This window comes from Primulina eburnea, chromosome 16, assembly GCF_022965805.1.
Source record: "Primulina eburnea isolate SZY01 chromosome 16, ASM2296580v1, whole genome shotgun sequence".
Taxonomy (NCBI): Eukaryota; Viridiplantae; Streptophyta; class Magnoliopsida; order Lamiales; family Gesneriaceae; genus Primulina; species Primulina eburnea.
In genome coordinates, this window is record NC_133116.1 from 17075854 (window position 1) to 17088089 (window position 12236).

The 12236-nt window shown below is 36.6% G+C and overlaps 1 protein-coding gene across 1 annotated transcript; it reads right to left on the reverse strand.

Annotated features, from left to right (window-relative positions):
- Positions 1 to 1083: 1083 nt before the first annotated feature.
- Positions 1084 to 2886, reverse strand: LOC140816439 (aspartic proteinase-like). Its single transcript, XM_073175703.1, has 9 exons — positions 2812 to 2886; positions 2664 to 2723; positions 2480 to 2574; positions 2273 to 2385; positions 2032 to 2200; positions 1683 to 1722; positions 1536 to 1600; positions 1331 to 1444; positions 1084 to 1125 (listed from the first exon to the last, which is right to left on the reverse strand). Exons 1-9 carry the CDS (start codon positions 2822 to 2824, stop codon positions 1114 to 1116), a joined length of 681 nt encoding a protein of 226 aa, XP_073031804.1. The 5' UTR covers positions 2825 to 2886; the 3' UTR covers positions 1084 to 1113.
- Between the last annotated feature and the right edge of the window lie 9350 nt (positions 2887 to 12236).

Sequence of the window (12236 nt, forward strand, 5' to 3'; positions counted from 1 at the left end):
CGATGCTAGTGATTATGCAGTAGGTGTGGTGTTGGGCCAAAGGCGTGATAAATTTTTTAGATCAATCTACTATGCAATTCAAACCATGGATACTGCACAACTAAATTACACAACTACTGAAAAGGAGATGCTTGCAGTAGTATTTGCATTTGACAAGTTTAGACCCTACTTGGTCGGCACAAAGGTAATTGTTTTCACTGACCATACAGCTATTCGATACCTATTTGCCAAGAAGGATGCAAAACCACGCTTGATAAGGTGGATTTTATTGCTCCAATAATTTGATTTCGAAGTGAAGGATAGGAAGGGGTGTGAAAATCAAGTGGCTGATCACTTGTCACGGCTTGAACTTGAAGATAAAATTCACTACAAGAAAACAGGCCTATAATGACGGGCAATTTCGTCATTACATGTCCAAAACCCGTCATTAAATACTTTTAATGATGGGAAATTATCCGTCATGGACCGTCATTACTGCCCTCCTAGGTAAAGGTAATTAATGACGGTAAAGACTTCCCGTCATTATTGTTGTATCCTATTTAGTGACGAGATTATACCGTCATTAAATCTAATTTAAATGATGAAAAATCCCGTCATTTTATTACCATTTTCCCCTCATTAAATAATATTTTAATGACAACAAATCTCCTCATTATATAATCATTTACCCCTCACTAAAAATCAATCTCATAATAAAATTACCCCTCATTAAATTATTAATTACCCTCATTAAAAACAATTTTAATTGTGATGAAATTTATAATAATTTTTTATATGAATTTGTAATTATATTAAATATGGCATTACTAATAGAATATGAATTCCGGAACAAGCAATTTTGTTGAACAAAATATTTTACAAAAGCAACTACATCCAAATCTATTCAAAATATACAGAATTGTCCAAAATATGAGTTCCATTTTAATGGATACTTGGAAATACTCCATGGAGTACAAAAATATTTGAGGACCAAAAAATAGGGATCAATTGATAGTTGTTTCAAAAATCAAGTTCTAGTTTCCTAATCGATCAAATGCTTGAATTCTTCTTTGAAATGCTTGAATTCTTCTTTGAAACACCATCCGATTAAGGCCACCTCTTAATTATCTCCCATCAGCATGTCATCTATAAAATATAAAATAGAAAAAATCAATTATAAATATAGATGTACTCAAAATGATTAAATGCCCGATAATAAAATTACATTACGTTAGTTAATTTGGATAATAAAAGAAAAACTATTATAGAAAAACTGTGATAAAAAGAACTCCCAAGAGGGGCTCTAGCTAGTAATAAAATAAAGATAAAGATCGTAAAATCAAGAATATACCCCATCTACAAGAAGATTCCATATCATTTCCCCGTACTCAGAAACAAGCTGCTTACATTCCGTGCTCACAATCCCTTCAGCCCCAATGGCGTGGTTGATTTGCGTTATAACCGTCTGAAATTTTAGGCACACTACAATTAGAAATATGAACCTTCTTTCTGACTTGAGAAAACTAAACAAGAATAAACGCAGTAAACACACGTACAGTTGGACCGGTAAGAAGAGATGTCCCAGAATCCACAATAGCAGCACAACCGCCCTCACAGAAAGCTGGTGGGATAAGTGACAAGGACAGAGCTATACTTTAAATATTTGTAACATTATTCAGTGCTACGAATGGCGCTCAACTTACCAGTCGACAAGTTTCCAACGAGAACATCTCCCGAGTCAAACTGATAATAGATAGATACATGCACTCAGGAGTTAACAAGAAACATGTAAAACCAATTTTTGTTTCATGACACCCAAAAACAGTAGTGGAGCATGGAGAACAATGGAGGGGGGGAGGGAAACTCAAACTTGAAAGAATTAGCGGGGTATTTTAAAGTATATATAACAAACATCATACAAGCTAGCAGGAAAATTTAAAAGGGAGAGGAGCGACCGCCCTCACAAACCCCTTTTAACTCCACCACTGCCTACAAAATAAATGCAAACAAATGGAAAAAAGTGATGGTTCATCCGCCTTTATGTTTATATACCTGCCAGTAGCCTTTCTCTGTCACCGGTACATAAGTGTGGTTACCCTTGTAGTGTTCAGGGTCGACTCCTCCAAAGACTATCTCACCTCCAGAGTCAGCATCTGTGTCACGATTAAGCCAAAAAGAAAATACCTTCTCATCCACAAGATCTTGATCCACCATATTATACCTGCCATTTCGCAATCAAAATATTGGAGAACATCTTAAAAAAACCTTGATTCTGAAGATTCAGGATGCATACCAGACTGGTACGATATTGCCAACCGAAATTTCTTGGAAACCAAGCCCAAGTATCCCATCAAATTTACCCACCAAAAAGGTAAGGCCTGCTTCTCGCGTGGTCTCGATAAAAACCTGAATGTATAGCGAAGCAACTAGGTATAAGCACAATTTAGAAGGAACAAGAAGATCAGCAGTCGGACTTAAATTCAAGCCAAAAAGAACTAACTTGATCTTTCACCACCACATCACCAACTTCAACATTATCTTGGCTTAAAAATCCAGAAACTGACCCAGAACCGTAGCTAATCGAACAAGACTTTCCTGAATCACATGAGGAAAACATCAATACCAAGTTAAAAGCTCTAAATTTAACTATAATACTGATCCACAGTAAACAAACTACATATTACCATTCTTTTTATATGTCTTGGACAAGCCAGACTTGTATCTTGGATGCAAATAGCAGCAATCTGAAAATAAAATTGCAATATTTAGTACCTATAGAGAAGACAAAATCCCAGAACCCGAATAAAGAAACTAAATTCTAAGTTAACTCACAGAGAAGTAGCATTTTGCCGAAGGAACCCAAAGATTGGAACTCCCAGTATCAAAAATAACAGTAAATTTCTGAGGTGGTGATCCAATATGAATCTCCCCATAGTATTGAGCATCCAAGTAATTCTTTAAAGACACTATATCTCCTTCTGAATCACCAAGATTTTGCTGCCTACCCTCTAAGCCTGTCCCCGATCTATTTTCCCCCTCGGATCTAGCTCGCTTCGCAGCGATGATTTTCGGAAGGTCCAAAGGCCTCTTGACCATTAAAACAAATATAAACGAAAAATTAGGTAAATTTAACATTTCAATTGAACACAAACCTTTGTTGTAGAAAAGCCGCCGCAGGGATTTTCTATCGCACCAAGAATGAGAGATCAGGACGCTAGCTGTACGTGGAGTGTGGTTAGGGAAATTTATTATTTTTCAATAATAATGAAAATAGGATTAATACATTTGGTGGGAACGTGTGGTTAGGGATTTTTGTTATTCTTCAATAATAATAAAAAATATGATTAATCTATTTGGTGGGAAATCTGGCGCCTAAAATTAGTACTCAATTATGAGGGGAATTCTTTTGTACGAAAATAATGACGGGATTTGTCAGCTATAGCTATGAAATTAAGAATTCGTTACTAATAATTTAACTTTTTAACTATACCTTTTTTTACCCTCATAAAAACATCAAAAATTATGTTTTTAATGACCATTTTTTTATACCCTCATTAAATTTTGGTCATCATAGATCAACTTTCTTGTAGTGATTGATGAAGGAACCATAAAAGAATCATTCCCAGATGAACAGTTGTTTGAGGTAAATGCTATAATCCCTTGGTTTGCTGATATAGCTAATTTCTTGTCTTGTGGTACTCTCCCTCCAAATTTGAGTTATCACCAAAGAAAGAAGTTCTTTCACGATGCAAAGTTTTACCTATGGGATGATCCATACGTCTTCAAGAGATGTGCTGATTAGATGATTAGAAGATGCGTAGCAGAGGAAGAAGCGAAAGTTATTCTTGAACAATGCCACTCTTCACCATATAGCGGTCACTTTGGAGCATCAAGAACAGCAGCAAAGGTATTACAGGCTGGCTTTTATTGGCCCACTTTGTTCAAAGATAGTTATACCTTAGCCAAGTCATGTGACAGATGCCAAAGGGTTGGCAATATTTCTAGACGCCATGAGTTCCCATTGACCAATATTTTGGAAGTTGAACTTTTTGATGTTTGGGGTATTGACTTCATGGGACCATTCCCATCTTCTTTTGGTCAATCGTATATTTTGCTTCCTGTGGATTATGTATCAAAATGGGTGGAAGCAATTGCCACCAATACTAATGATGCTCGAGTGGTTGTTAAGTTTGTTCACAGGAACATCTTCACAAGATTTGGGACACCAAGAGCCATAATAAGTGATGAAGGTACACATTTTTGTAACAAAATCTTTAACTCACTTTTGGGTAAATATGATGTGAAGCATTAGGTGACATTGGCATATCACCCACAAGCAAATGCAAAAGCCGAAGTATCCAACCGGGAGATTAAGCAGATATTGGAGAAAACGGTGAAGACAAACCGAAAGGATTGGGCACTAAAGTTGGATGATGCTTTATGGGCGTACAGAACGGCATACAAGACACCTATTGGGATGTCACCTTATTGGTTGGTCTTTCATAAGGCCTGTCACTTACCACTGAATTCGAACACAGAGCTTTTTGGGCCGTGAAAAAGCTCAACTTTGACATGGAAGCATCTGGTGAGCAGCGGCTATTGCAATTGAATGAGATGGAGGAGTTCAGAAATGAGGCTTATGAGAACGCAAAGATCTACAAGGGGAAGACCAAGAAGTGGCACGACAACCATATCTTGCATAGAAATTTCGAGCTCGGAAAACAAGTACTGTTGTTCAATTCACGCCTCAAACTATTTCCTGGTAAGCTAAAATCAAGATGGTAGGGGCCATTTACAATAGAATCAGTCCAACCATATGGAGCAATTGAGCTAAAGTGCAATGACGGAAGAACGTTTAAAGTAAATGGTCAACGGATTAAGCATTATTATGGGACTGAAGTACGGCATCTTGATAACATTCGTTTGGGCGGATCGACTTGATGTAGACTGGTGGTAGTCGGGCTGACGACGTTAAACCAAGCACTTTTTGGGAGGCAACCCAATTTTTTTTGTTTCTTTATTGCATTTCGTTTTCGGTTTTGCTTTTACTCTTGTATTATTATTTTAGGTTGTGTATTTTTGGTATAATGTGTTTTTATATCTTCCCAAATCTTACAAATCCCAGTTGTGTTTTTCAGGACTAAAAATTGGAGGAGAAAACAACTCAAAATAATGCACCCGCGCTGTTTTTCCAGAGCCATGACCGCACCCGCGCTACATTTTACACGGCACCTGCAGTCAATGAAAGTCGAAAAATTCAAAAATTCCTATAGGCTTACCGCACCCGCGCTACGTTTTACACTGCACCCGCGTTCATTGAAGGTCGAAAATAAAAAATTTTCCAGAATGCTGACCGCACCAGTGGTATGTTTATCATCGCACCCGCGGTCGATGTTTTTAAAAACAAAAACGGGCAGAGATTGGCATAAACAAATAACCCTTCTCCAAATTTTCTCCTCCACTTCGAAATACATCCTTTGAAAACACTCTCCACACTCAAATTTTGTTCTTCCAAGCACAAATTTTCCACTACACACCTACATAACTTCAAAAATTCCATCTTATATCCATCTTATTCCATAAATTCAACACCAAACCTATGGTTTGAAAGGGGGCTCGAAAATTTTCCCAAACAATTGATTGGAGCTTCGATTTTGTTCTTACAAGAATCATTTCAACAACCAAGGTGAGCAATTACATACTATATTGGCTTTAAAAATTCAGAAATTTTTGGTGACATTGGTTATGAAAGAAATAGCAAATTTAGTGGAGTATATTCTTGACATTGTTGATTGGAGTTGATTGGATTGGTGTGTATATTGTTGAGTTGTAGTTCTTGTGATTAATAAGTTTGGGGGAGTAAACAATCATCAAGTTTAGTGAATTGGATTGAAGGAGAATTGGGTGAGTTGAAAGTGTTCGACAAAATGCCTCCAAGAAAGAAACAATCAAAGGGTGCATCCTCGTCTGCAAATTATGATGCACACAAGTTCTGGGATGAAAATGCGGAGGAAAATTATGCTAAAATTCTGAACAAAAGCATTGTAAAAGAGAGGGGATTTGACCTGAGCTTCCCACGGACCGAGATTGGATTAATGCTTACTGCTAGGCATTGGGAGGAGTTTGGCAAGCCACCACCGGATGCGGTCATTTCGTTGGTTCGGGAATTTTATGCTAACCTTAAGGTTAAGCATGATCACTTGAAAGTTTTGGTGCGAGGCAAGATGGTAGCTTTTGATTCTCATACCATCAACACGATGTATGGTATCCCTCAAGTCATGCATGATGAATATCGGGCCAAGGAAGTTGATTACGATAACATTCTTCAGACTATTTGCATTGAAGGAGCGGAGTGGCGACTGAGAGACAATGTACATTTAAGCCTAGCCAAATCTGATCTGAAAAATGTTGCCAAGGATTGGTATTCCTTCATTTCGGCTAGGATTAAGCCTACTGACCATACTACTACTGTCGTCAAGGAGAAGGCAATCCTGAACTTTTGCATCTTAACAGGAAAGACGATTGATTTAAGTCAATTGTTTCAGAACTCAATGCTAGATTATGCAAAACGTAACTCTCCTAGTGGACTCCTCCACCCTTCTCTTATCACAGACTTATGCCATTATGCGGGAGTGACTTGGGCAGCAAACGAAGAATTATTGAAACCAAAAAATGTCATTGTGGTAATTCAACCACATAGGTCACTGACATCTGATCAACAAGATACATGTGAAGCTCAGAGAGAATTCAACCGAAGAGCTACTGAAAGACGTGCCCATGCTCAGGCCCAACAACAACGAACACAACCGCAACTAAGAAATGTGTGAGATAGATTAACTTATTTGGAAGAGGAGATGAGCCAACAACTAAGAAATTCACGTCTGTCTTGGCTCAACAACTTCCATCAGCTTCCACATCTGGTAATCCATTTCCACAACCTCCGCAATGGCCACCCGCATATGATCCGCCTGAGTATCACCCACCACAAGAAGGAGCAGGCGATGAGGATGGCGATGACCACTGACGGTCATTGCCTGAGGTATGTGTATTCCCAACTTTCACGATCATTTATATCAAGGGCGATGCACATATTTAAGTTTGGGGGAGATATATTTGCTTGTGTTTTTGTAGTGTCATTTAGTTTTATTTGAGTGTTTCATTTACTTTTGAGATATATTTTCTTGTGTTTGTAGTGTCATAGTCATGAAAATTGAAATGGCCAATGATGAACAAAATTTGTGTATTGGAAGAAATGTCATGTATTTCATTCATGATCATCAATCAATTGGAAAATTTTAGAGAACAATCATGAGATTTGGTAAGTTTGAGACTTATAATTTCTATACAACTCTGTGATTTTCATTTAATATTGAAATAAATTTTTGCAAACACATATATGATTGAGGCAATCTTTGACTTTATTGGCCCTATTTATATTGTCCATAAATATTCATTTGAAGCCCTCTTGAGCCTATATGAGAAAAGAATTGTGTTCTTGAAATTTCTTTGAAGCCAAGCATTTTTCTTTTGAATATATATTTATTTGGTTGATGCATTGAGACACTATTTTTCACGATGATTAGATTCTACTATGTGTTGGTGAATTTAGATTTTGTCTAGAACTATCCAAACAATACTCGATGCGAAATACGGACAAACTATGATTTAGGAATGATTTAGGTGATTTTTTTTATCAATTGAGCCTTTCAAGCTACCACATAAAAATAATTTATCATTTGTCATCTCTTTGTAGCTTATATGAATTCGAATGGCACACGTAAATATGTGTAAAAGACCCCCATTTGATATCCTTTCAAATATCCCACATTTACCACCCCGTTGAATATCTTAAACATTAATTTCCTACCTTCTCAAGGGAGTAAGAATTCAAAGGATCAAAGAAATTGAAATTATCCTACAAAATAAAAGAAAAATAAATGATGCTTCATTGAAGAAGTTGGAGAAAAATGGGAGAAAAAGAGAAGAAATGAATAAAAATGGAGATAAAAGAAAAAGTGGAGTTTGCAAAAGAGATAAAATTCAACTTACTCCCTTATTTGAACTCCTAATCTTTATTTGTAGCCATGAGCCAAGGCCTAACATTACAAGCATTGCAAATCCTATTGACCAAGTCGTAGTTGTCCAATATACTAGTGGAGAGCGATTGGGAGGATCAAGCCTATGGACAATCGATAAACAGTTACATTGAGTACGAATCTTGATCAATTTTACACACACCTCATTGCATCAAATATTTATTGGGTACTCCTTTCTTGCTTGAATATATCGTTGAACCCAATTTTTCTGGAAAAGACCTCTTGATTTGTGTTTGTAAAAATTGAAATTGATTGAGAATGTTTTGAAACATGAGTTGAATAGATTGGAAGTTAAGAAAATTAACCGATTGCATGATTATATCCGGATGAAAAATTGGTTTGATTGATTTGACTTGTGAATGCATGAAGAGTTAGTTAGATTATCTTGAGGCCAAGTTCTTTTAAAAATATTTCATGACTTGTTTGTTTGTGTGTTTTTATTTTGCTCGGGACTAGCAAAATCTTAAGTTTGGGGGAGTTTGATAGGTGCAATTTATTGTACTTTTATTACTTGTTTTTAACTTGGAATTCTGTGATTCTTGAGCAGGTTTTATGTGATTTATTGTTTCTTTTGTTTTTATAGTTTGGAAGCTTAGAATGAGAGTGTGGAGTATTAAAGTGTTGAATTGGAAAGTGCAAAAGATTAAAAAAATACAGAAGCAGCAGCGCACCCGCGCTATTACATATACCGCACCCGCGGTAAGGCAGTGCACCCGCGATAAAACAAGCACCGCACCTGCGCTCACACACCAGAAGCAGCAGTGTACCCGCGGTGTCCTCTTGACCGCACCCGCACTCCTTGAAAAACAGAATCCGGAAAATCTGTAGTTTTGTGTGCTGCGCATGAAAGTCCAAGATATTGGTGTGGTACGAATATAGGCTTGTCTGGACTATAAAAGACATCATTTACTTACCATCTAGGGTATTGAGGAGCCAAGGGAAGAGTGGAGGCTGCTGCTAGAAGATTGAAGACTCTAGTTCATCAAGTTTTTGGAAATCTGCTGCACAACTCCGGGGACGGAATTAGCACTTCAAACTCTTGTTCTAAGTTCTTCTTTATTTTATTTTTCAGTTGATATATCTTGTTTCAAAACCTTGTTTTGTTGTTTTGTTTGTGTTATTATGAACTAATTGTTATTTCTAGAGGAAAGATGGAACAAAACTAGAAACCATGTGTTAAAATCTATGAACTAAGCTATTTAAGTTATTTTTATTGTTCATTTGTATTGTTCTAATCTTAATGCTTTCAATTTATTGGCCATAATTTGAATGATTTATTTGTTTACAATTTATCACTCGGAAGAGGAAATTATAAACAAGAAATGAGAAAAATACATCAATGGTATTTATAGAGTTCGGAAGGGCCTATATTGCTATCGAAGCCAATAGAGAATCTAGTGCTTGTTGTGTTATTTATTTATGGATTGTTAATGGGAATGTTGGCATCCATTTTTAAATAATTACAGTCTACTCAACACTCGAGAGAGGGAGTAGGTAATTATAGGATTCTTGGCTAATGAATAAGAAGGATTTTTATAACATAGCTACAATAAATTACACATGGTGGACAGTTGCATGAAATCGGATCTCTAGATCTTTTATTTCATTGTTAAGTGCTATAAATTGGTGTTACTTTTAAATCCATTATCAATTTAGTTATTCTTTAAAACAAATCTTTTAATTGATTATTCTAAATAAAGTCGAGACTATTTTAATCACAAGTATTATTATACATTTATATACACATTCCTCGTGGGATCGAAACTTGTACTCGAAAATATATTTTACTATAACTTGACATCGTGCGCTTGCGAGCAATCAAGAAAACACGCAACAATGTAAAAGCATGTAAAGCATGTAACAGATATCAGTAACATGTAACAAAATTTGAAACATAATCAATATAAAATCGCTAATCAAACTCGTGTCTCCATATTTCAGACTAGACTCAATCCTAGTCTAGGGATCCCGGTTTCCAGACGTGTATTCCTATATCGAACATTAGTAATAGAAGAAAATCCAATTCTATCCACTTCGATGTAACCAAACATCCGGTGTCTTGACCTATCCGTCACAGACTTTGGCACTATCGCCAATTCACTATCTTGTGACAACGTGCAATGTGCCAGTGACGATTCCATCACTATCGGCACTGATGTCACAAGATGACTCGACTAATACCTGCTTTCTATACATTCCTAGAACAAGCATATCAAATCAAATCAATGAACATAATAATAATAAGTATGTGATTTAGGGAAACTCAAGTATATCATACTCGAGTTGATCTCCTGATACCACATTGACTTATACCTTTGTCTTCTCGATCTGACGAAGTTGAAGTCTCGAAGTCAAATCTGTCCATATCAAATTTGAAATGACAATATCGAATAGACTATGTCAATATACAACTAAATTTAAGACTTGCTCTGATCAATACACAAATCAAGAATAATCTGATCAATGTCAACGATACAATGATACAATCTCAATCAAACGAATCTGATTAATATCATTCTTCTGATGTTTCGACGGCATAACAGTACAATCTCAATAACCCCGTCAATTTCAATATATATCACAAATATAATAACACGGCCCATAATCAATATCAGTACAACCCATAATCTTAACAATACCAGATCTTAATCCCAAATCTGTACAATCTCGCAATACCGATAATACAATATCAGTATACACGAATCAACAACTCATCTGATCAGATTCTGAATAATATCAATATACCTAGCAATACAATATCAATCAGATATCAATTCCAACACCTCATAATCGATAACAACAGAATTCTGATATCAAATCGGTATAATCACAATCAAACCAACTCTAAAAATTCATAACAATTTCATACGATATTTGTTCTTTGATCCGGTTTTGATTATACAATGTCTGATATCGCAAGAACAACATATATAATTCTATCTGATTCTGGCAGTATCATAATTTCAAATCCTGTCAAAACGTAATAAAACTTACGTCCAGTTAAAGCTCTCGTCAATAGGAACATGGTGCTGTAATCGGATTCAAAATCAGACGGGCGGATCTTGTGTAGCTTTCAAATTAAAATCAAGAACTTAGCTTTCCCCTTCGTTTCTTTGTTTTTCCTTGTTTTATTGCTGAGGAAGGAATGTATATATATATATATATATATATATATATATATATATATATATATATCCTATGCATGTATAGAACCATGTGGCTCCCCCTTCAAGCAGCACGTCTCGTGCTCGGGCGGTCATGAATTTCTACTCGGGCGGGGAACGTTCGGCCCTTGCATATTATACGATCGCGCTCGGGCGGTCAAAAACTTCCGCCCGGGCGCGAGGTGTTCGACTTTCTTGCATTATTCAATGGCGCTCGGGCGGTTAAAAACTTCCGCCTGGGCGCCAAACCTTCGGCCCAAAATTTGTATCATTCCATATGCTTTGCCCAATTTGGTCTCGGAACGATCCATCTATAATCATATCAGTTCAAATTCAATAATCTCAGCTTAACATGATATAAAATCTCGGTCATTACATACGGTCTCGGCGCATAACATTTCCTATGCTCGCGAATATGCGCGCCCTGTCCCCGCGCATATGCGCGAGACCTACTATCTCGGCACTTGAAGGTTTTACATGCTCGCGCATATGCGCGCCTTGTCTCGCGTATATGCACGGTTCTTTTCGTGCATATACGCGAGGTGTTCTGTTCTCGCACATATTACAAATGCTTTCTCAACTCTTATATCAGCCCGGTCTTTCTAATCACAACAATTCATAAATCAATAATCTCATATTACCGGAATAATATCTCAGGCATTACAATTCCACCCCTCTAAGATCTGATTTCGTCCTCGAAATAGCAGGCAATCAAATCAAATATAAAAAAAGAATATATGACAGAAACTAGATAGGAAACTCACATTAATGAAATAAATCTGGAAATTTCTGTCTCATAGCTGCTTCAGTCTCCCAAGTAGCTTCTTCAATGCCATGACGACTCCACTGAACTTTCACAAGCGGAATAGTCTTTGTTCTGAGCTTCTTTTCCTTACAATCAAGAATCTAAATCGGTTTTTCAAAATAACTCAGTGTTTCATCAAGATCGGCCTCGTCTGGCTGAAGAATATGAGAAGTATCAGGAAGATATTTCCGC